The sequence below is a fragment of the Sphaerodactylus townsendi genome, linkage group LG04 (assembly GCF_021028975.2).
Source record: "Sphaerodactylus townsendi isolate TG3544 linkage group LG04, MPM_Stown_v2.3, whole genome shotgun sequence".
Lineage (NCBI taxonomy): Eukaryota > Metazoa > Chordata > Lepidosauria > Squamata > Sphaerodactylidae > Sphaerodactylus > Sphaerodactylus townsendi.
The window spans coordinates 100,921,938-100,947,813 of record NC_059428.1 but is presented as its reverse complement, the minus strand read 5'-3'; the positions used below and the strand labels follow the sequence as shown (position 1 = coordinate 100,947,813).

The following is a 25,876-nucleotide window of genomic DNA, read 5'->3' as shown; positions in this document are numbered from 1 at the left end:
CCAGATACCTGGGTGTGTTAACAGCCTCACCCAGTTTTATGAATGGACACTCTTCACCCCTTTCTGCACTATAGTAAAGTCTCGCGGGAAGATACCTGACAGCGAGATCTCATGGTCCCATTCACAAAGTTGTAACTGTACCTTTCTTTTGTGTTGATGTTTCTTTATTGGTGCAAGGTGAGGGACTGCCCCCTTGCCCTCTTTTGATCTTTGTGTATAAAAGGTCCTGCACTTGGCTATTCCCCTGTCTGAGCTGTAGCAATCACTTTCGAATAAAATATTCTGTTTTTGAAGAACACCAGCTTCCTGTGCCTCACTACGTTGCCTGAGCTGAAATCACTTAAATGTTACCCGAGCAGCAGCAGTAACAGCGAGGCGGGAAAAATAAACCGGTCATGCTCCCACAGTGTTTGCATGGTAGTGGGATCAGCACGGGGTATTTGAAAAGAACTGCCAATTTGGTGATTTTTGAAAATCCCAGGATAAGGGAAATATCACTGGGCAGCCCTGATTTAGGACCGGGAACTGTGCAAAAATCTTGACCAAACTGGGATATTTCACTTCCCCATCCTATAATATTTTGAACGTGTGGAAAACAGCATGGATGGTTTTTTTTAACTCTTGCACTATACTGTTCTTACAGGTGTTTATTAGAAGGCCATGCCACGCACTGAAGCCTGCTTTTCTTCAGAGATGGGAAAATAGTATTACTGACATGCTGAATTAACTTTTCACACAGGTAAATCAAAAAGTATAGCAATGAAATGGTCAGAAAGCTGCTCTGGTAAAGGTACAGGGACTCAGACCTTACATCACTGTATTGCTGTCTAGCACTGTAAGTATGTTTCAGACTTGTTAGTTTCTACATCACGAACATACCATGTTTAAAAGCTCATGTTTTGTTTCAGTCGTGTTTGAAATTTCTATTTGTTTCCAGATTTCTGCAGTCCACACCCTATTGTATTCCTCCTCGCATGCCCCATCCAATTAGTACTTAGTTTACACTATGAATCTACCTTGAGTCTCAGTAAGAAAGGCTGAGTATAAATAACCAAATAAACAGATAAATAACGCATTCCAAGTAACCAGATAACTACAGTCAACTCAAAATCACAGAGCTGGTTTGCTCATCTAAGGCCCCTTCCACACATGCAAAATAATGCACATTCAATCCACTTTCACAATTGTTTGAAAGTGGATTTTGCTATTCTGACAGTAAAAACCAGCTTCAAAGTGCATTGAAAGTGAATTGAAAGTCCATTATTCTGCATGTGTGGAAGGGGCCAAAGACTTTGGAGGCTCTGGTGTTAATTATCCTCTTGGTTTGACTTTGTAACACCACAATTTCTAACCAGCAATACACTATTATAATTCCACTGATGGACTTGGAAAGGTATGACTTCTCTTAGGATTGCAAGGTAAACTTTAATGCTTGTTATTTGCAAAAAGAATATTTGCATTTTCCATTAATAGTTCAAAATTAATACCTTTATCCTTGCTGAAGGTGTGAACGATATATATTTGTGCCCTGCACATTAATGTTTTATGGAAAACTAAATGAGCTTTCCAAATAGTAAGAGCCGTATGATATCTTTATGACGTGAAAATGAAATCATAACTGTGAAACAGTCATTCTTTTTTATTCACTTCTAGGTAACACGACAGACAGGAAATATATATGCTTGGATATTCACAGTGTCTAATACTGGTCTCTTTCATGTTATGACAAAGAGGACCAAAGATTTGTATTACCTGCCTAGGAGGAATCTGTATGTCTCGCAACCCATCTGAAAAGAGAAGAAGAAGAAAAAAGGAAGCTGTCCAGACAAGGGAGTTCTCAATGGTTAACCTTCTGGAACACATTAGCTACTCCAAACTCCCAAATGCCCAGACTGTCAAACCTCCAAAGTCCTGATTTCACAAATGGGCCGGAAATGGTCTCACAAAGCACTCGAAAGAGAAGCTTGGTATAAAAAGTCACCACACACACCCACTTTATTTACAACACTATACTGTAAAATCATCCACGTCTAAAAATTTCATAGCTGTGTAGTGATTTTTCTGTCTTTCCTTTTTTGCCAGGTTTAATAGCACATCACCTGCTCTCTATATACTGATAATAGACTAGAATTGCCTCCTGATAAAAGGCCCTATAAATTAGCTGCAAAAAAAGCTCTATTCGTGTAAGAAGAGTCTATGCAAATTCTGATCTGTGTGCACACACTTGTAGCAGAACTGTTTTAAAAGAAGTTCACTGCTATAGTCAGAACATGATGCTTCTACAATCAGAATTTGACATGTGGAAAGCTATTCTGTCCTTTCTTATTATAGTGGCTTTATCAAAGACAGTTTTCTCCAGCATCTTATTACATACTTTTTCTTCCCGACAAGTAACTTCATAGAATTCATGAGTAAAAAATATTTTAAAAACTTTTAATGAAAATTATTCCAAAGTCTTTGTGATTTGAACATCTGATGAGGCAGTCATGATGCCATTTTTGTTTCAGCTTATTATTCTTTTAAGATCTTTATAATAATGAAAATGTATTTTAAATCAATTGTATAAATAATCGTGGTCTTTCTTCATGCAACCATACTACTCATATTTTTAACTAGAAACATGAAGCATTGTGAAAGCAGAATTTGAATCCAAGAATGAAAGAAACACAAAACATTTCTGCAAATAGAAATCAGAAACTCTTAACTCCCCCTTCCTGTTGTTTCTGGGGTTCTCCAGATGCAGCACTGGGGGGCATTTGGGCTGCAGCAGGATGGGGGAGGCAAGGAAGTTGTGCTTCATGGACAGAAATCCCTTTCATCAGAAGTAGTGTAGTGGTTATAGCATTGGATCAAGGTCAAGGACAGCTAGGTTCAAATCTCTTGCTCAGCTATGGAAGACTGCCAGGTGACCTTGGGCTTGTCACAATCTCTAAGATTAACGAAACCTAATGTAATGTAACTTCACAAGATTGTCGATGTGAGGGTTAAGTGGATGAGAGACCAACAAGGTTAAAAGCCACTCTAAGTACATAAGGGGGAAAAATCAGATATAAATTAACAAAAACTAAGTTACTGGTGGATCCAAGCCAATAAGTAAAGCCAAATTTAGAAATATGATATATCACCCAATCTTACTCATATATGCTTAGTAGCAAGTCCTTCTGAGTTCACTGCAACTTTCTGTCACGTAAGTCTGAAAAGATTTCAGAACTAATTTTAAAATTCAATTAATATAGTCATATACAGTAACTGGAAAATCACTACTGTGATTTATAGCTTAAATGGATCCAATAATGAAATGTTTCCTAAACCAAGCCTAAAATGACATGAAGGAACTAGCAACATATATCTACCTTCTCCAGAAGGGGGAGAATGAAGAAAATACAGGCAGGAAATAAAAGTTGCAAAGAAACAGAGAAAGTCAATGTGATATACAGGATAAAATACTGGGCTTTGACTGAAGTCCATACCCTTATTTAGCTATGAAACTCAGTGTGTGGCTCTAGGTTAATCTATCTTTAACTTCCAACCTAAGGTTGGAACCTCATGGGGTTGCTGAAACAATAAAACAAGTATCTCCTAGTACACCTAAGCTCTAAGAATCTTGGAGGAAGACAGAATCTGAATAAGCAAGGATCTAGATGAATATAAAATATTTAAGAGATTTGTAGTAATTATTCATGTGAGCACTCAGAACAGAGAATTAATATTCCTGAATGACTTCACAGACCTGAGACAATGACACAATCAGAAGATAGTTCCATTGTGGCTGTTCTCACTGAAGCCCTCTATCAGATGAAGTGCTAACCTGTTGATTCCTGAAACTTTCATCAGTCTTCCTGATACCCTTCTAGAACACCTGTGTGGCGCCTCCCCTGACCGCCCGTCCCCCTGGGGCGAGTGTGCCGTCCCTCCTCCCTTTACCCAGGGGTTTTCCTCCCCAGCCGAGCTCTTAAATAACCTCACCCACAGGGTACCTCAGCGTTAGGCGTATCCTGACCTCTTCACTGCACCTATTCCCCCTTGCTCCATTGCCTCACGAAGCCTCCTGGGCTCCCCACTCACCCTCCCCTGTTGCACCTTCACAGGGTTGGGCTCCAGCAGGAGTTCCCCTGCACCATGGGGATACCAGACTCTCCCAGTCCCTGCCCTCCTGGGCTTCACCTTTCTCTTTCCCTGCCTGCACACAACTCTCTCCTCCACCCTCTTCCCACGCCCCAGAGCATCCTTTCCCACCCCCTTATATCCCCTTCCTCCCCTCATCTCCCTGCCTCGTCCCAGCTGTCAGCTCCCCTCAGTAGGCTCAGCTGATACTGGGTGAGCCCAGCCGTGCTCAGAGCCCCACCCCCGCAGTCTCTCAGCCTGATGCGTGTGCGTTGACGGATCGGCCGATCGCCCAGTTGAAGCCTTGGTGGGTCAATGTATCAACACGGCGGCCGGTCCGGGCATCGGAGAATCGCTGTGTCGGGGCGGCGGTGTTCCATTGGGGCAGGGTGGCGGCGGACCGGCCCAGCAGCACGTTGCCCCTTCCTCGGCCGCGAATGGGGCTGTGGGCTCGTGTGGCCGCTGAACAAGTACGGGCGCCGCATTGGGGCTCGCGTCCGGATAACCTGTCTGCAAGTCTTGTTCCAATCTGGACAGCAGATTCTAGAAAGCGGTGCTAGGGGATTTTAGCTCTTCTTGCCAGCCATCATGCTAAAGTACTCCTCAGAGTTATATTTTCTGTCTTTATGTTATTTAGCATCTACATGAAACTACCGGCTGAGGTCTGCTGGAGATTTAAAATCCAATTCCAATTAAAGCATTGTATGTGAGGTGGGACAGGATGTGAGCCCCACATAAGTATTCCTGTGCTACATTCATTTTGCGTAATTCTTCTTGTTTTATAGACATAGGGTAGGGCTAAGAGGTCTGCAAGAGCACTGAATCGTTGCCCTGAACTATCAGAAATCTTACACAGTAGTTCCTTCAGTTGCAGGCATTACCTACATTATTTCATTCTAAGTGCAATTTTACAGCCATGCGTAGTAATTTATTCTTTTTTAAAAATGAAATTTTCAGGCAGTTAAATTCCATCCCCATTGCAACTTTCAGTGGGCTGTCTGCACACCTGCAGAACTGAAACATATCTGAATCCAAGAATAACAGAAACACATCAGTCTGTATCCAACAAAACATGTGCAGTTATTTCTTATTCAAGTCCACTCACCACCATCACATTTGATGTCCCCTACTTTGCAGCACACTCCATGAACCCACACTTACATTATTGTGTCATTATGCTTACTATTTCAATATATTTGAATTTTCTTAAAGAAGAAATTAAGGGAAATATTTTAATGAATTCATGACAACATAAATGTGCTATACTCAGAAATGCTTAGGGAAGCAGGATGATTTCTAAAACACATACAATATACGAAACAGGTAGCTTGAAAAAACAGGAGTCTTTTCCCCAAAGAAACCACATTTTTACACAACAGGAACCCTTGACAGAGCAGGAATCAAAATTCATAATACATTTGAAGATCTAATTTTTAAAAACAAACTTTTTTGTTTTAAAATACACCCCTGCACTGTGAACAAACAAAAACTGAGAAATGCTGTCCTCAAGATGCAATCAAAAGCCTACATGCAATCTTCCTCTTTGTTAACTTTTGGCCTCTTTTATGACCTGTTGACACTGAATGTTTCAAAAAAAATTCTGAAGAATAAAATAAATAAGAAGTATTTTTAAATATCTGTACATAGATAATGCAACTCCGTTCCAATTTAAATTCCGCTTTCTGACTCACTTTAGTTTGTATTATTCTTTCCTACGACATCAATGCCGAAGTGGACGTTTTATCTATGTTGAGGCCTGCCAAATTCAATAAAAGACTTCCTCAGTTGTTAAATAACTCTACAAATGTTCCCAGCTACAGGTCAAAGCGATTTCAAAGGAAATGTTTAAGATACGACAGTTTCATGAAACATGTAACCGGGCCATTTAACAATGGCATCTCCTGCACTACTGGTATCTATGAGCAAGTTCATACCAATATGTCCCTTAGTAATTATAAACAGGTATACTCAGAAGTAAGTCCTATGTTATTCTAAGGGGTTCTTCCCTAGGAAAGTGCCCTAAGGAATGCAGCCTTGATCGGTTCTCACTAGAGGTATACTTCAATTCAACACACTATTTTTCTTGAAAGATACGTATTTGAGTTTAAATCAATTTATCTGGCATTTTATCTGTGATTATTACATGAGTTACAGGTAAGTAATCTGATCTTCTTCATTGTAGTCTTTGTGCAAACAAACCTATGGGAAAAGATGAAGATGCTGACTAACTGGAAACAGGTGAATTCAATGAAATAATGTGTTAAGTACTGCTTTGCCAAATGCTGTGTCCCTCGCCTCTATGTAAAATGCCTCGCAAAAGTCACTGTGACCACGTAACTGTTCTGCATAGCTCTGGAAGAGTTGTGCCACTCCTGAAGGCTATGAATGTAGTTACAACCCTGGTTGAATGTGTTTTAACTACTGTTGGAAACCATTTCTGTGGCAGCTCATGTGGAGTAACTATAGCTGTGATCCAGGTGTATGGAAGGTCAGTCTTTCACCCTTGTTTGGGTGTTTTCTGAAGGTGGGAGTCCTGCCAAGTTAAAATACAAGGGCCCAGAGAACATAAACAGTGAGGGTACAGTTATTTCCACTTCTGTTCTCATAATCTGGAAATAGCCTGGTAAAACTAGTTGAAAGTAGAGATGGAAACTGGAAACTATATTACATATAAATTTGTTGAGTGTGAGTCCACTTTACCTTTATGAAGAAAGAAGTAGGGGAGTTTCCAAATACAATATGCATATATGTAAGTCTGTTTTGCTAAAAATACATTGCTAACAGAAAAGTGACCTGCATCATCAAAGAAAGATCAAAGATTGTCATTATTTTACATGAGTGTTCCAGGAGTTGCCACAGAACCAGAATGTCCCATTAAGGCAACAGGTACAATGCAACTAGATGAAGCTCTTGAAGAACTGTTTAGCTAACAACCATCCACCAAAGGCCACCATGACAACAGCACTGCTGAGACCACTTTGAGGAAATTCCAGCCATTCACACAATTATGGTCTCCTTCATGTTCAGCGTACATTCCCTTCAGGTTGGATTCTCACTTAAGCACTTGTTTTAGCCTCTTCAGAACTCTCCACACTTCAGAACAGACTCTCCACACAATTTCTGAAACCAATTAAAGTGTACTTCCTTTCACAACAGTTTCACGCATTTCTACACCCAGCCTTTCAGGAGAAGCAGTGGAGCTTCTTTATTTTTTAATGTAAATTATGTAGGTCTATCGCAGGATAGACCATTAACACCCCCCCCCACACACACACACACACACATGGCAGTATGCAACCTCCCCATTGGAGGTTATAAGAAATAATAAGAAAGTGCAGGGAGGCAAAATGGCAGCTCAGCTTGGCAGGAATGTAAATGAAAAATGAAAATGAAAAATGTGGGAGAAATGTGTAAATGAAAAAATGTGGGAGAACCCCACTGCTGAGCAAACAGCCTCGGGGAAAATTCTGCATGCATAAAGGGTCTCTACAACCTTGTGAGAATAGGAAACCTTCCAAAACTAGGACCACTGAATATGCAAGAGGATTCTAAGATTGGGACAGTGCAAATGAATGAAATCCTTGCTATTTTCAGGAATAGGAGAAACATCTCTAATATTTCCTGGTATGTAGGAAGGTCTCTTGCAGTTTGTAGTGACTGCCATTGAGACGGATATCCATCAACCCTACTAGTTTCAGAATAGCATCGTCCAGGTGTATCTTTCACCTGATTCTCAAAAGAAGATCTTGGGTAACTGGGTATACCTGATTTTGATAAGACAGCAGTCCCCTGAAAGGAGGATGCTGTTCATCTTGTTGAACCTTTGCTAATGAACACAGGAGTTGATTTCACATTTGTCAACAGAAACAGGAAATACAGGGGTCACAACTATCTGTAGATGGCAATTTGTCCACATACAGTAAACATTTTAAAAGACCATCTGCTCCACCAAAGAAAAAAATGGCTACAAACCAGAGAAGCAAGATAACTAGAGAATACAGAAAGATGAAAATTAAGATTAGCTATAACAATTCAATGGAGGAGAACATTCCCAACACTGCCACTGCTATAGTAAACAAAAAAAAAAGAACTAAGCAGGAAGTGCAATTCCACAACCACAACTCCACAATTGCAACTCCACTAAAAACCTTCTTCTTAGGGAAAGGACAGAATCAGTGCCTGAAATCTTTGCTCTGGGAAGTGTTCAGGCTGAGAACCCGCAGATATACTGCACAGAGACCATGAAAAATAGATGTAGATAGAATCATTAAATAACTGAAGGGGAACAGGCAAGAGACAAGACAAACAGCTCAAGCAAGGTTCAAGGAAGGCGGGCATTCCAAGCTACAGAAAGACAAAGGAAACAAAGGGAGAAAGGGGACAATTAGAAGAAAGGTTATCCAAGGACCTCAAAGAAGGAGCATCCTCCTTATCATTCTACTTCCTGGGGCTGTGGGAAGCTGGAGCCATAGAAATCAGTGAGGGTCAAGAGTGGCCTTGCTTCCTCAGAAGGGCATGGGGTGGGCAGAGCAACAATTCCTGAAATTCCAAATATGGTAGAATTTTTCTAGATTACTGAATAAATATTTGAGAAGAAAATGGTGTGTAAATCCTTAGTTAGGCTCAAACACTTGTGACAAGGTAACCTAACTACTGGGAAAGATGAGAAGTAAGAGAAAGCAAATTTTAATATCTTATTTTCCCTCTTAAATCTGAATGTTCTCCAAATAAAACCTAAATGTTCTCCAAATAAAACCCTGGCATGGTGACCTCCGTGATTCCATTGCCCTCAGATCCAGAAGGGGAGCCCTAATCTTAAAACACAATTCCTTACTTATATGTTTTAAAATATTATTTTTCATAATTAACAAGAGAAAAAATTCAGGCACACATTATCAGAGAGAGAGAGAGAGAGAGAGAGAGAGACTCTACTATGGGGAGGATGCTCTTATTTACAGCTTGCTTTTCGCTCACTGATCCAGATGTTTTCTGGGGTCTGTAGCCTCCATACGGTATAATCAAAAGGGAAGGCTGGAACCACACTGGAAGTGGCTAAACCGGCTTTCGGGGGGGGGGGGCACAATCTGGGGCATTGCCAGGTGCAGAGTTGATTTTAGTTGGCAACTAAAGGACTTTTAGTCCAGGACTGCCCCCTAAGCTGGCAGTCTGGGAACACCCCCTAAGCCTGCAGCCACCAAAAAGTGTGCCGTAAATTGGTCTTCCCAATGGGATTTTTCAGGCAGACTTTTTAAAAAATCCCCCTTCTTATGCCAGTTGAAACACCACTGAAGGTAGCTTAGGGGCACTGCCACCCCTTGCCACTGCTCTACCATCCCCTTTGAATTGGGCTGCCCTAATAGGGGCTACACGACCCCACCTGTCAAACTATGCCGGTCTCAGTGAGAAAAGCAGATTATAAATTAATCTGTCAGTCTTTTCACACACCTTTCCTATTTCTGAGATTTACCAAATTAATGATGCATCTTATAAAGTGTGAGAAGGTGGGCTGCCAGTAGTGGTGCAAAGCTAAGATTGTGACTGGGGGGTTACAGAGGAAAGGTCCTTCTCTCTGAGTTATCTCAGTGGAGAGTGTGTCCTCCTTGGCTCTGGACTGGAGGAATTTGAATAGCTCCTCAAAGACCTTCTAAGTTCCTCCCCCTTCCTCTGGTTCATGGGAACCAGCCAAACCTAGGTGTTGTCTCCCACCTTTGAAAAAGCCTTGGCAACAGTCTGCGCCCCTTTGTGGCCAACTCATACTCCATATGTAGCTAGTGGTCTAGCCACTATCAGTTTTTCTTCTTGTTTATTTTTGCAAAGCAATTGAGCAGTAGCACTGATTCAAGAATTCAAGCTTGCAAAGGATGATCTTTTTCCCACACAAAGTACTAGTTGCAATAGCTAAACAATCTAACCTGAGGGCATTTGGGCAGCATTTTCCTAGCTGTCAAAAATATGTCTTGAAAACATTCTCAGCCTGAGCATTTAGAGCTCAGCTTTTGACCACACACGCAGAAACAAACACACACCATACCAATAGACAGTGCTTAAAGAACAGTTTCTTAATGGAGTGAAATTGAGTACTGAAGCTCAAATCACAAGATAAGCACATCACCTCTAGGCTAATTCTGAGGCAGATATCATCAGTACTGACCAATCTTTACAATCTGATATTAACAGGTATGTGTATTTAGTGCCATCAATTCACTGCTGATTCACAACAATCCTATGAATCAATGTCCTCCAACTAGCACCTAACATTAAACAAGACTGTAAATGCAATCTTGTTTTATTTACTTATTTTATTTGACTTACTATCCCACCCTTTCCCGACCCAAGGCAAGGCTAAGGTTGGCTAACAGTGTTCAAATAGCAATGTATAAATACACATGCTGATAAAACCATCCATAAACAACATTAGAAAACATATAACAATAAAAGTTTGATAATGATCCTCAATAAATATACAATTAAATTTCCATTGCCAATTTTTTTTAAAAAATGTATAATCAAAGGATCCCTCCCACCCACACCAATACTAATTTACAATACTAATTTAGACAGAAGGAAGGAAAGAAGAGAGGATGAGTGGAGTTGGGAGGCCAGCTAGTTGGAAACTCGTTGCTGCCTCAACCATAAACCCAGTGGAACATCTCTGTCTTTACAGGTCCTGTAGAGCTGAACGAAGTCCCACAGGGCCTGGGTCTTAGCTGACAGAGAATTTCACAAGGCTGGAGAAGAGCGGAGCATAAAATGTTCTGGCCCTGGCTGAAAGACTAAGGTTTATTTAATCTCTATGGATGGTTATAAATGCCAGTAAACTGGATTAAAATTGATGGTCTTTCTATAATACAGCAGAATTAACACACACAAAAAAAAGAAGTCGCTGTATATTAGGTGGCTGCAAAGGTTAAGGAGAGTAACATAAGATCTTATTCGTCATTCAATATCCTTTTTTCTCTGAGAGGGTGGTCTGTAGAAAAACTAATCTCCTGTAACAGAACACAAATACAAAATTGTTGGACACACCAAACCCACCATTAGTATGCTTTTCTGTGTGGTCATACAGTACAGTATTCAACTATTAAAGATGTACAAAGCTATATTTTATTGTTACTGAACATTGGAGAAAAGTGGCAAGTTGAGTAAATATTGTTTGTTCCATAAAAAGAATAATTTTGTAAACATACATGTCAGCACTGCAGCTTATCAGAAGCTGTTTTTATGCACTGTTCTATCCTACTTAAACTGCCAAGATACATTCTCCTGTTATGCTGTGCTCTGGATGTCCAAATCAGCAGGAAAAGACAAAAGGTTAATACTTTCAACTATAAACAGCAAATAAATAAGCAAAGGGACAAGGCTTTGAAAACAAGATTTGGGCTATTTTATACAGACTGTCTCCCCTTTGAGTGTTTCTGAAACAACATGCCTATTGGAAGAACTTTAGACAGAGGGCCACTCCCCACTTACCTCGTCTGAGTGCAACCCCGCAGCGACCCCTTGTAGAAAAGCCTCCATGGCTTTTGACAACGGAGACATTTGTTCCCCACTCATTTTCCATTCAGGAAATAGCACGGGGTTCCACATCAAGAGTCAAAGAGGCAATCGAGCGTTCTGATTGGCTGGCACGCGTGTGCATCATTTACACGTGGGAGTTGCAGCCAGCCGAAGGCGGGGTTCCATTTTGATTGGCTGACCCGAAAAGTTCGTTTGGATAAGCTGAATGCATTGTTTTAAGACGTCTGCACATGCTGACGTCACTACCTGTTGCAAATTGCTTGGGCAGAAAAATGAAAGTAAATATCGGTTTCGGTTTACACTGCCGACAACCCTGTGCTCAGCAGCACTTTGCCAAGCTGCAAAACAGTGGAGCTCGAGCAAAAAAGAGCAAAAAAGAGCAATGTTGGCACGTCTTGTTGTGCACACGTCTCAATTTCCGAGCACTTTCTGACGGGAATACCCTCCCTAAACAAAATGGCGGTTCCTGTTTCCTGATTGGCCGGAAGCTGCACGTCAGAGCGAATCAGCCGTGTGTAAACAGCCGAGGTTCCCCACCCCCCTGCGGCACCTGCGGGGTTTTTGAAAATGTTGCTCTTTTCAGAGGAGCTAATTTGCCGCGCGACAAGGAGGTGGGAGAGCGGCAAATTAAGGGCAGCTGCGCAGTGGGCACTGGTGACGTGGGGAACGTCCATCCTCCTCGTGTCTTTTAAAGAGGTGACCCCGCGGCTTATGGTGAGTGGGGAGTGGCCCAGAGTAATGAGAAGAAAACTTGACCAAGAAAGGCTCAACTTCTAACTGATCCAACAAATCCAATTTCTTCTTGGTTACTGGCACTCTTCATTTCATTCTGATTATGAATCAAAGAACAACATAGTAGTGTCACTAACCACCACAGCCAGAGAAAGCTGGCAAACCAGGGAGGCAGCGTCAAGTAGGGGCAAGCTGCCCGAGGTGACCATGAAAAGGTAGATTGAGAGGCCAGGAGTGTTGTCCTTTAAAGCAACCTGGGGGAGGGACAGGAAAACTGGGAGCCGAGGTTGGCAGACCACTGGGGAGCTTGGAATAAAAGGGTTGGGTAAGGCTGAATGTGTCCCACCCTCAGTATCCCCTTTAAAAAGTGAAACTTGGAAGAGCTAGGGAGGAAGGGCCAGACCTCACCAGAGGGGCTCAAAGGAGAAGTGACTGTCATAAGTGGGAGAGGGATCTGGGTGTTGAGAGAAGCCCCCCCCCCCGCTCCTTTTTGAGGCCCTTCCAAGGGCAATCCTACTAAAAGGGAATGCTGAAGGACATGACAACTCCAGACTCTGGCCAGACCCCTGGGGAGCTTGCCAAAACTTTTACAAAAATTGTAGGAGGCAGAGGTGTAGCAAGGGAGAAAAGCGCCCAGAGCACAGGTGCGTTTTCCGCCACGACACCCCCCCCCCAGGGGCGCCTGTCCAGTGCATCGCAACCCCCCCAGTCCCCTTAGATCTACGCCTCTGGAAGGAGGTTAAATCAGTAGTGGAATTCAAATAATTTAACAACCGGTTCTGGTGGTGGGATTCAAATAATTTAACAACTGGTTGTTTACAAGTACCATTTTAACAACTGGTTCTGCTGAAGTGGTACAAACCTGATGAATCCCACTACTGGCTTAAATCCACAACAAACAGAAGAGTACTTCCTGTGTCTGTGGTGGAGGATTGAGGTAGGGAAGAGGAAGAAGCGGGTGCACTACAGGCAGTGTGGAAGGCAGCAGCGAGAAGTAATGTGAATTGGTGTGGCAGTAAGGAAGACAAAAGATGGCAGGGAAGGAAGGTGTGGGGGCATGGGGGAAGGCAGTGGGGCTGCAGCAAGAAGCTGCCAGAGGAAGCGGGAAACAGCAGGGGGAGAGCAGGTGTCACTGAATGAGCCAAGCAAACTGAGGAGGTGGCACTACAATTAGCCCCTCCTCTCTACTTGCTGTGACTCTAACCCAATCTGAGTCTGTACATACAGGGGAATTCAGTTCCATGCATGGAGACAGAGCAGCCAGAGTCCCTTCTGAATGTTAAGCTGCTTCAGCTTTACGGAAACCTAGAACCTAATATTTTACCATAGATTAGACCACTGCCATGTAAGAGAAAAATTGGAGGTTACTAAACAAGCACTAGTGCAGAATATCCAGTGGAAACCACATTCAAATTAAGAAAGAACTGATATAGGCCTGTTTGGGGCATAACTCCACAATTCCCTTCAGTTCAATCTATAGGAATGATACCAAAATAAACACTTTCTACAGCAAAGGGCACGGAGTCCTCACACATAATTAAGCATTTCAATTTCTGCTGATAACCTTGATTAATCCATTACATAGGTGTGTGAAGTAACCCTCGCAGGATTTACCTATAAACTCCACCTAACTCGCAGACTTGAGGCACTCTTGCGTTACAAGTCAAAACATCTGTCTAGTGTAACCAGCTGGGCAACCAGCCAATAATCACAGCACCTCTAGGAATTAACTGGAAAGCCAAGAGAAGCAGAAAAATGAAAAGGTTGTCCTGTAAGTGCACATGAATGCTGTTACTAAGATGCTCCACAATCATAGAGACACCAACCTGAGAAGTTCTGTTTATTATGTATTATAACATATTTCTAAATATCAGCATCATCAAAATGCCATCTTCCCATCTTCCTAAGGCAAGCTTCCATTACATGTGACTCATCAAGAGAAATGCAACTAAACAGCCATATATGATGACCCACTAGAGGCTTAATAAACTTCCTATTTTTGCAGAATCCTAGAATTGCAAAAACAAAGAGTTGGTCAAGCAAGAAGCAGACCACAATATATTAGGAATGCTAAGAACTTTGGACTGGATTTGTTCAGCTGGAAAACATATTGTTTCCAACAGCCATGATCACATAATAGATCTCTTCATCTTATTGCTGTCTGAATCAAGCAGCATACTGAATAGTTTTTGGTTGCACAGTAGCTGTGGTTGCTTACTTTTTTGGCAGTTTCAATTATCTGCACCCTTTTTTTTGGTGACTGTGTAGTAGGGAAAATCAATCTCCCCAGGGTTAGTCAAATCTGAGGTGATTTAAATCCAGTGATTGGAGCTGTGAATATAGCTGCTTTGGAGGGTGCACTCTATGGTATTATAGTTGGCTGAAGTACTTCCCTCCCCAAACTGCCCCCCCCCCCAAGATCCACCCCCGAATCTCCAGGAGTTTCCCAACCTGGAGCTGGCAACCCTAAGGCGGAACTTATTTTTGTAGGTAGGAGAGGTGTTGTAATTCCAGGAGATCTCCAGGTCCCACCTGGAGGTTGGGAACCTTGGAAGGACTGGCAAAATCAGGAAAAGGCAAAACACTATGGGGGCTTGCAGGACAGGGAAAGAGGAAATATAGTGGGAAAGGGGGAAATGCCCTTTGCAAGTCCTTGAGGGTTCCCACTTGTTTATAAATCACTGTCTAAGTGACTGGTTTGTTCACTCTTTGGTCAAACTGTTGCGGTGTGGCATGCAATGATGATAGGCCTGTGTGGAGGAAACTACAAATCCCATTGGGCTGCGCGAGAACATACATGTGTCAAATGCTACCAAATGTACTGTACTGTTTGAAATACGCATAAGTAATCTGCTGAATAGGCTCAATGTGCTCATGAACAGTCGAACTGCCTGATGAATGAGTGAATGAATTATTTATAACAAATACCAGCATGAAAACAGATACATTACTAGAAATATTTATATAAAGAACTGTTAGAACCACCTGATGAAATCTGCTCCCTGATTACAGTAAGTGAGCAGAATAAGCCAAACTGTTGGGCGCTTCACCTACATTGCACTGATGTTTGTATGTGTGTACACATATATCTATTTACAGAAAGCCTACAAATGATGCAGGGTTCTTTTAAGAAGCAGCAACAGCAAATTAAATAGCACATACACTAATAGCAAATAAACTATCGGTGTATATACTTTTACTCAAAAAGGTAATAATGCTTTCCTTTAAGAAAGTTCAGAGACTTGATTCACAAAAGCTCAGCAGTCTTCACAGGGATCTTGTACAAATCTGTATCATTAGCCCTATATTATACATGAGGCATTGAAGCTTTAAGATAACACTCAATCCTTAAGCAAGTAAATTTATGATGGAGGTGAGACAAAGATAAACACAGGAATGAATATACACTAAGGTACATGGTGGTACCAAATCAATAAAAGAACAACAAGATCTTATGACAGACCTCATCAGCAGGCAGAGGAAGAAAAGTCTGAACCTAGTGTTAATCCCTCACAGAGTGTGAGTAACAGGCTGGGAGTAGGAGGAATTTTAGAAGGAGTCAAAGCTTCTAACCGGAATAGAGAGAGTTCAGCTCTGAGTTCCAGAGAGAAAAGATGTGTTTAGTGTCTGGTGTTGGCAGGAAGAGAGTATTGGGGAAAGAGAGACCCTACTCTAGCCAAGAAGGGGATTATGTTTTAGGGTTCTAAGAGCAGGGCTAGTGGGTAGAACTGAGGAAACTGGCAGTGAAATAGTTTGTGTCGGAGAGGGGCCATTCTCTATTCAAAAGGGGAATTTACACTGTGTGTGAGAGAATTCCCATCCCAGTGTGTGAAATGTCAGCAATATATTAGCATATTTATGCACACCTGGGAATTGATATTTTCTTAACTGCACTGCAGAAAAGAACATCCTGTTGATCACTGCATGCTATAATACATGTTCACTGAGTAACAACAGTACACTTCCACATGCAAAATACAAAATGTGAAACAAATTAGTTCTGTGCCTTTGTACCTTTCATCAATAATGGCTGGCAGTCCTTGTGCTTATTTGGTAAGTTGGTTCTTGGAATGAGAAGGTATTCCCTTATTTTTCATAGATACATGAGGCTCAAGGCATCATGAGGATAATCTAATATAAGCTGCTATCCTAGCACAGGAGAAGTCCAGTGTAAGCATCCTCAAAAGTAGTTGCTAAAAATCCTCCTGTAACTGATGCTTCATTGTCATTTGTACTTCCTCAGACTGGTAAGAATTCAAAAATAAGGCAAACAAAAAGAGCAAAGCCAACAATACAACTGTTTGACCATCTATCCCTCTATACCTGTTCCCCCACTCATCTATACCTGTTCCCCTGCACTCAACTGGAAAAAAATTCCTGGTGGTACCTGGCCCAAGAAATATCCTCCTATCTTTGACCAGGGCCAGAGCCTTTTTGGTCTGGACCTGGCCTGGTGAAACTCTCAGTTGAGTGAAACCTGGACCTTGCAGGACCTAGCTCAGTTCCTCGGGGCCTGTAAGATGGAGATGTTTGAGCAGGCCTATGGTTGAGGATAGTGCCAGTTTACATCAGCTGGTCACCTTTGCTGGGAACAATTAGATCCCATGCCTCCTCACTGTCCTTCAGGTCTTCCCGTTATCTCTTCCCCAGGACCAATCTAGATCTGATAGAGTAATCCCCTCTCTAATTCACTTAAACTAGACTAAAGTGAGAAAATCGCTATTACAGTGCCATTTTGAATTATTTAATTATTAAATAGAGACTAATCACTCATATGTTTGTACATTTTTATGCTGGTGTTTTAATGAATGTTACCCCATTCATTGTACTACATATTGTTACCCCATTCATTGTATTGTTGTTAGCCACACTGAACCTGGTCCATGTTGGGAAGAGGTAGGATAGAAATAAAATAAATAATTAAATAAACTCTATCAGGTTAATTTCTTGTAAATGAAGGAAGTATTGCTGGAATAGTAAAATAAATATGTGGAAAATGTGGCAAAATCATAGGTATTATAGTAGCACAATTACTAATCACATATTTTCTTTAAAAATGTCCACAATATGTAATGGGATTTTTCAATTCTGCCTTTCAACGAGGTAATTATAAGGCTAAGCAACAACTGCAGCCCAAGATAAAGACAAAGGCTACATTTCAGTACACAGCTTTTCACAATGACCAAGTTGTGTTGTTATCTCATACTGTGCAATTCAGACAGAGCTGCTCCACTTGTTTTCAGGAAAGATTGATAACCCAGCAGTATCAGCAACTATGAGAAGAGTTACTCTCTCCCGCTGATTTTTTAAAAGCAGATTAGTTCAGATTTCTTTCACTGTAATGAACCTTGTAGGAATCAGTAACACAGCATTGATTTCAAAGACAAAGCTGTGAGGTCATTCAAAAGGCTAAACAAACAGTTTCATGGAACCGTTTGTGCTCATTCACTCATTAGCCCAAGCAAGGGAGGCGAAATGCAGCCATCAATCATGACGGCAAAGTGACTTTAAAAGTCAGGGAAAGATGCTCCATCAGCTAAAGCATTTCAGTGCAATAACAGTGGTCAAGCTTCACTCGCAGCTTTTCCTAAGATTCAATTATAGAATAAAATGGTTCTTCACAGTGTTATAAATACCACCAATGAATGACAACAGACGTAATTTACAGAATTAGATTTTGCAAATTATTTACTGTTAATTAATAAGCTGAAATATTCCTACAGCAGAAATCCATGTACTTGCCCTTTTCCTTCCACCACCCTTTATTTTCTGCTATATCCTTTTGCAGTTCTCTGTGAATCTATATTCACTATTGCATAACCATGAAGCCTCTCACAAGGAGAGACATGGCATCCATTGACACAAACCAACTGGAGTCTGAAGAAACTGGGCTGAGTAGATCTATACAGAGATCAGCAAGTGGCAGCGTAGTTGACATTATTCACCATGTGCCCATCTAGCAACTAAACACAACACCACTTTTCAGCACATCTGATATCCAGAGTTTTATCGGGATGAGCCACGGAGTGACATAAAACCACCACCAGCCGCGGTCCCTTCTGAGAGAATAATTTTTTTACAGAATAACCTGACGCGTCTTGAAAGAACCATCAGATCCTCTGAAATTTTCACATTGAAAGCTGACCCATATTTTTAAATTAAATGCATAAATTAGTTATATAAACCTTGATCACCCATTGTCATCAAAATGAAAGAGTCGGTTGGTGGTAGTTAAATGTGACACCCCTCAGATGTTCTACACTGAACAACATACTCAGTAGAAGAAGATAAATGATGCAATCAAACTACTACTATGAAGCAAACCCTGACTGTAGTATCTTTTGCCACACCTAAAGGAGAAGCAGCAGAATGTGTAGCACACATTATCTGAAGAGGTAAAAAGTTAGCTTCTATGAATGAAGCATCTGTAGTATGCTAGTATGTGTGTTGCTACAGAGATCTATAGAGCAAGAAGCAAACAGACAGACTCATGAACCACTTAATTGTGCAGAATGGATTTTGGCAGGTCTTGGCTGTGCTTGTAAGGTGTCACGACAAGCTCAGTCTGCTAAAGTTCCCACTCCTATGCCAGACTCACAGAATCAGTACAGCAATACCCTTCTCAGATCCAATCAATGCTCACCAAGTATGCAAGCTTTCATACTGCACAGAACTCTTCCTTTTCTAGACAGCAAAATTCAAAGTAGTTTTGAACAGGATTTTTCTTCAGTCCTCCAATGCTTCCCTTCCATCCACCTAGTACCATAACCCCTAAGGACTGTTTCTAAAGACAAATGTCAATTCCCTAAGATTCAGAAAAGATGTGTTCATTTCACCCCCTGTGTACCAAGAAACAGTTGTCAAACGCTTCTTCCAAAAAGCAACAAGAAATCCAACAAAGTTGCCAATCACCCAGGAGAAACTATACTGGTCTAGTCAACAAGTTGTAGCACTGCATGCTTCGCCTGCACCTTGCACACCAAGTCAGAAAACTATATCCGGGACCTGGGCAAGAGGCATAGCTACAGGGATCATGCGCGTGTTTTTGCAATGACAGGTCCGGGTGGACGGGTGCGTGCAGGCAGCCCGCCGGCTGGGGCGGAGCACGGTGCGTTTGCAGAGCCGGGGGGGGGGGGGGGGGGGGCGGGAAGGGAATAACCGGGCCCGAACTTACCTTGAGCAGGGCGCTGCGGCTGGCAGCGGCGAGCTCCCGCAAGCTGGCGGCGGCCGAGGCGGCTGCAGCGGCGGCGGCCGTGCTTGGAGAGCCGGGGGAGGCCACGGGGTGACAGCCCGGGGGAGCGGCAGTGGCAGGACGGTTCCCTCCTCCTGGTGCGGGGCTGCCCCCGTTGTGGCTGGCGGCGGTCCCCCCGTTGCCCGGGGCCGCGGTGGGGCTGCCCGGGGCGCCGTTGCCGCCGCCGCGGGGTCTCTGGCGGATGCCGTCCAGCAGGCGGACGAGCAAAATGTTGGCGGGCAGCTCGTCCACGCCGCAGCCCACCAGGATGCGGCACTCGGGGCAGCGCAGCTCGTGGCGGGAGCTGACGATGCTCTCCAGGCAGCGGCGGCAGAAGGTGTGCTGGCACGGGAGCACCTTGGCCGTCGTGTCCAGCCGCTCCAGGCACACGGAGCACTCCAGCAGGTCCAGCAGCGAAGACTCGTCCATGCTGGCGGCGGCGACGGCGGCTCTGGCGGCTGCCGGGGGTCCCTCGCCGTGGCCGCCGCCACCGCCGCCCCCTCCTCCTCCTGCAGCAACCTGCCGCCTCCGCCTCTCCTCCGCGGCCCGCTTCTCTGCGGCGGCGGCGGCTGCCTTGGAGGAGCACAGCCAGGACGCCCCTAGCAGCATGGAGACGGGCGAGGCGGGCCTCGGGAGAGGCGGCAGCACATGGCAGCTGGAGCCACCCCGGCCCGCCGAGGGCCTGGCAGCCGGAGCTGCCGACCGGAGGGCCCGGAGAGCCGGCGAGGGGCGCCTTCCCCGCGCCGCTCGCCTTCTCGTCAGGCAGCGGAGGGCCGAGTAATCCCTTGGAGGGGCTCAGGCGGCGGAGGACGCGATTGCAAAACGGCAAGGAGTGACGGCGATGCCCCGCGGGGCTCCCTGAGTCGCCGCCGCTTGCCCGGAGGCACCTGCTTCTGCCCCGCTTCTCGAGGGCTTCTTCCCCTCCGTCCGCCACGGGGCGCAGCTGGCACGCCCCAAGAGGGGGGAGAGAGCGCGCGTCTCTCTCTCTCTCTCTCTCTGTCTCTCAGTTAGCAGCAACTGGCCTCTCCCCCGAGGGCAGGGGGCAAGAGGCGACCGCCAGAGGAGCGAGAATCGGCTGGGCGCTTCTTCGCGCCTTGGTGCGCAGATTTGCTGGCGCTTCCATAGCAGCCTTGTTCAAAAAGCGGGCGTCCGTCCTCGCGCGATGGCGCGTCGTCCCATTCTTTCAGCGGGTGTCCCGAAACGAGAGAGGGAGGTGGCGATGGACCAAGGGCCAGGAAGATGAGCCGCGCACGCACTTTCCCCGGAGCTGCCCGGGGTCTCCTCTGCAGCCGCTTCTTTCCCGCTCGGTGCAGAGAGGCCAGGCTGCGCGCGCCCCGGGTCTTGCTCCAGCAGCCCCCGGCAGCGAGCCCAGTTCCCGAACGGATCTCCGTCCCGCGGTTCTGAGGTCTGGGGGTGAGCGGGTTTTGCCCCCCACGTTGCCGGAGAGCTTCAAGTCTACGGCGGCTGGCCCGTCAAAATTAACCAGCCAGGCAGCCGCCCAGTCCCCGCCCTCTCCTCCTCAGAAGAGGGCTGGAGTTATTCCCCGGGGATGCTGCTGCTGCTGCGCTACTGGTAAGCAAAGGAGGCTGCTGCACCGTGCAATTCGGTTAAGCCGCTCTCGTGAAAAAGCAGAGCCAGTCCAAATGGGTCCCACCTAGGAGCTGGACGAGCGTGCCTCTGGGTCTCTCTCCAAGCGCCGCTGGCTTGACTTCAGTTCTTCCCGCTGGAGACTCTGCCTAGCAGAAATCAGGTCCGAAGGAAAAGAGATATCAGCAATCAAAGCACCAATTTAGCGCAGCGGCGAATAGGCTGCAAACACCGCGGAAGCCTTCCCCGGCCATAATCTGGCAGGGAGGGGGAGATGTTGTTTTCGCCTCTCCGACCCAGCGTCAGTGCAACGGAAATACGTCCCCCTGAAGCAACCCGAGAAGATGGGGAAGTTTGAAGAAGTTTGCGCAAATCAAACGAGGCGGTAAAGGAAAACTTATTCCTGACAGTGTGCTTCCCCCTAGTGGAGCTTCTTCTGAACAGCAGCCGGTGGCCTTGCCCAGAGCGGGCGATTTCCATCCCGCCTCCCCTTCGGCAAACGGATAGTGATGCAATTGGCGAGCTCTTTCGTCGATTAAAAATTAATGTCGATTTCTGAATGGTTTCTGCTAAGCAGACTGTGGCGATATGTAGCCCTGCAAACGATCTGGTGGAAATGAAATGCACAAGCCATGTATAAACCGATTCAAGTTCTTTATCCTGCAAGCTATGTTAGCTCAATCTTTTCCCCAGAAACACTGAACAAATACATGTTCCCATTTTGTCGTTGCTTTTCAGGAAATGATCCCCAATTATTTGCTAAGATTGAATCGGTTTATATATCCATAATTGAATTGGTTTATATATCCATAATTTCTTTGCTAAAAACAACCAACAGCAGCAACCTATAAAACCCAGTGAGCCCATAATTAGACTAGAGATGGAAACAGCCCGAGTAAACATTTCAACAGAAGCAAGCTTTTAAAAAACTGCATTAGATTGCTTGTACAAGAAGCCTTTTGTGACCTCTTCTTTCTGGCAGACTTAAAAGGCAAATGACTTTACCCTCTCCAATGCACTTGCCAAAAAAAAGGCGATGGGGACAGGGACCGTTAGGCCAATTTAAACTAGTGAAAAGGTTTATAAATGGTAAAAAAAACTCCTGAGTTAATATGTTGCCTGAATAAATTATAACTTGCAACAGAATATATATATTAAGTTGAAGTCTACGTTGATTTTAGTCTTCTCTGACAAATGTTTGTTTTAGCTTCACTCTTAAATCCTATACTTGTCTGACACATGTGTCATTAGGCCAAGAAAAACAATTCAATGTATTAAATGCTCTCATATCTGTTAATGTAAACCAGATTCATAAATGATTGAGCTAGTCCTAGTTTATTTTCTTTTTCGATTGCATTCTCAGGGGAGGTTGATAGCTGCTGATGTGACCCAGAGTTTACTATTGCCTGTGCCAAAAATTGGGAAAAATATTCATGAGGATTTCTCAATGTGCAAAACACAGAGCGAAAGGAGATAAAAATACAGAAGAGAGGAAAGTGTGGGATCAGGCAGGAGGCAGCCAGTTCTTGAGCCCATAATTTATTTAGTATCAAGACTGAGGTTCTGATTCAAAGCCACCCCTTTTCCTTTGTGTTATTGCAGATCCCTGATTTCTACCATCCCCTCCTCCTGAGCTTGAAAACATTTTGCGGTTTTCTGTCCCCCTTCTGCTCCTCCCTTGAGTAGCACTTTTCATAAATCATCTGCTAATGACTGTGTGCACGTAGCAATAGTCACACACAGTCTGCTTGCCTGCCTGTCCTTCATACCTATTATTGATACAGCCACTCCTCAGCAGACAATCAAGTTGTAATCGCAGAAAGACATTTGCTGCCTCTAAGGGAAATATTAATAAATCATGGAGCTGAGAGGAACAGGCTAACATTTGCTCCTCGGGACAACTCTCACTGAGAGCTTGACTCTTTGCACATTTCTTTTTTAAAAAAAAACCTTTAAAACTTATTTTGCCAGCTAGAAAAGAAGGGACTAAGCAAACAAACAAAAGATAAGGGAAGACTAATAAAGGAAAGAAAAAATAAAGAGAGGGAGGGGAGGCTGCTTCTGAGAGCATCAGTTTGCTCATACTGGCTGGTCCTAGGTTTTTCCAGAACTAGCAGGCCTAATAGAACCCCCCTTACAGTCCCCCTATCAAATGTAGGGTTCCTAGGGAAGCGAGAACTGAGTAATACTTGTTCTGCAAGCAGGCAAAATTGCCCCCTTCAGCAATGTGTGGCTGGGAGCACCCAAAGGCTCACCCGAAGTGAAATGCCATTTCCCCAGAAGTCCCCACTTTGCACATTTCATGGATAAGGCCACTCTGTACTTCAGCAGTCAGATGATCTTGTGTTGCTGAGTAATGTTCAGCAATGTCCTTGGCAGACAGAGACTAAACCATCCAATAAGATAAACTATAAATAATACTGATGTACAGAGAAACGTAAAATGCAGACTTCAAGGACTCTGGACTATCTTAGTAAAACTGTCACTCTTAAACATAACGATAGTACTGGAGAACATTTAAGGGTAAGGTTCTTTTTGAAAGGAAAAAATCAGGGTTTTTTTTTAGAGAACTGTAATAAGAGATGGGGATTCTTTTACCTGCAATACAGATTGTTCCAGTTATAGTACTACAAATCTGGCACCTTTTGAAGACTATATAAATTAACTAAACCCCAGTTTTACTATCCTGCATTTAACTCCCAGACTCCAAATAGAATTAGCAAGCTGGAAACTTCCACCCTGAACATACCGATCTCCTGTATCGCTGCAACTCCAAATTACAGCATTGTCAATTATAATTCTGAATCCAGAAGAAGAAGAATTTGGGTTGCCTTCCCTCTGCTGTAAGGAGGCTCAAAATTAAACTTCCCTGCAGCCTCCTTTCCCTTCCTCTCCTAACTTAGGACCTTGTGAGGGTTTGGGGTGGAGGCTGAGAGGGTTCCACAAAACTGTGACTAACCCCAAAGTCTGCCAGCAGGAACTCATGTAGAATTGTGAGAAGCTTACATCCCAAGTTTACTGTGATAAGCCTCTACCACTCAGAGAACAGGAGAGTGGGAATCAAATCCAGTTCTCCAGATTAGAATCCACCTGCTCTTAATCACTACACCACAATGGATTTAAAGGACCTTAAAATGGATTTAAATTACCAAGATTCTTGACATCCATTGTTTTAATGAAGCAGAAATGATGCACTATTAAGAAACGAAGTGGCACTTCCAGCTCGAGATTTTCAACCAAAGCAGCACTCTCATTTATATCAAGAAAATCTAAGCTTTCAGAGTGCCTTATGAGCCAACCCCAACACTAGCTTGAGTGATATATAGGCCCAGAAAGAAAACATGGCTCTTATTTTAATATACAAATGGTGTATCCACTGTGTAACTACTGTGTAACTACTGGTGCACAAGTAAGACTCTGGGGAGCAATCACTGCACAAACAGAAAAGGCTAACAACACATTAAATAGATGAATACCTGGAAAGGTATTATGTTTACATAGGGCCTTTCCCCACTCCCTTCCATCCCCCCTATGCCGCGTGCTGCTCTCAGCGCGTGGCATCCCAGGCGTGCGCCCAGGCGCCGTTCGGAAGAGCGCCTGGGATGCCGCGCGCTAAGGGGGCGCGACAGCGGCAGCGTCGGGGCGGCTGCGCTGTGGCCGCCCCGGCCGTGGGGAGGGAGGAGGAACCCCACGCTACTCTCCTCAAGTAGCGTGGGGCTTACGGTAAGTGGGGAAAGGCCCATAAAGGCAGAGGGGCCACCCCCATAATACCTCTCCAGGGCCGATTTTTCACAGCCCAAACGACCTGTGGTAGATCTGGGAGTGTGCCTGCTGCGGGGCTTTTTGTCCTTCTTTTGACTCTTCACTGCTCCCCGGTTCTTCCTGGAATTCGAGGCAGGGCCAGTGAGTTATGCCCCAACTGTTTCTTCATGAGTCTGGTGCTTCTCCATTTGTACTGTGAGCACTTCCGCAATGTCTTCCACGCATGTGCGGACAACCTTTGTTTCCCGCATTCTGATTGGCTGAATCTCCCTCCTTCCCCCACTCACTTTCACCATTTTAGTTTTAACTGATTCTGAACACAAAACGTGGTGAGAATTGGCGCCCTTGGCCCCCTGTCTAAAATCCTTGCGTGTGTGAGGGAATCACTATCCTACACACACCCTCTGTCTAAAATCTAAATCTAAAATCCTTGCAGCAGAGCGGGGAATCAAACCCAGTTCCTCCAGATAATGCCTATACTGTGTCTCTGCTAAATACAAAATATTATGTTACTTTTCTACACATATAAAGACCAGTGGGATACCAACCACAGTGCACGATTAGAAGACTGTTTTACTACACAACCATGATTAATTCTCAATTAAAATTTGTAAAGCTCTTCAAGAACTGTAAAGTGCTATAAAGGCACAAAGCTTGATTACTGTTCCTGAAAGCAGAAAAACAATTAAACATCCACAGGAATAGGCAGCTACTCAAGAAAGAAAAACTATCCTGTTCTTATTTCCCTATTCTGAATTGCTTTTAAGCAATTAGTCAGACTTATTACTTGCACTTGGATGCTGATGTAGACATGTTTCAAATGTCTATTGTATGTCTGAACACAATTTTAGAATTTTAAGATAATTTGATGTTTATTAACCGAGGTGCATGTATACAGCATAGGTATTGTTGCTATGCTTGCAAAAATTCCACGTATTATCA

At 43.9% G+C, this 25,876-nt stretch overlaps 1 protein-coding gene across 2 annotated transcripts in view; it reads right to left on the bottom strand.

The window, feature by feature from the left end:
• The window catches only part of SH3RF3 (SH3 domain containing ring finger 3), a 303,586-nt gene extending 282,132 nt beyond the window's left edge, over nt 1–21,454 (bottom strand). For both annotated transcript variants that reach the window (XM_048494720.1, XM_048494721.1), the window contains exon 1: nt 19,529–21,454. In XM_048494720.1, coding sequence (XP_048350677.1) covers nt 19,529–20,194 — 666 coding nt within the window. In that variant the 5' untranslated portion in view covers nt 20,195–21,454. The remainder of the gene's footprint in view (nt 1–19,528) is intronic.
• Nucleotides 21,455–25,876: the final 4,422 nt, after the last annotated feature.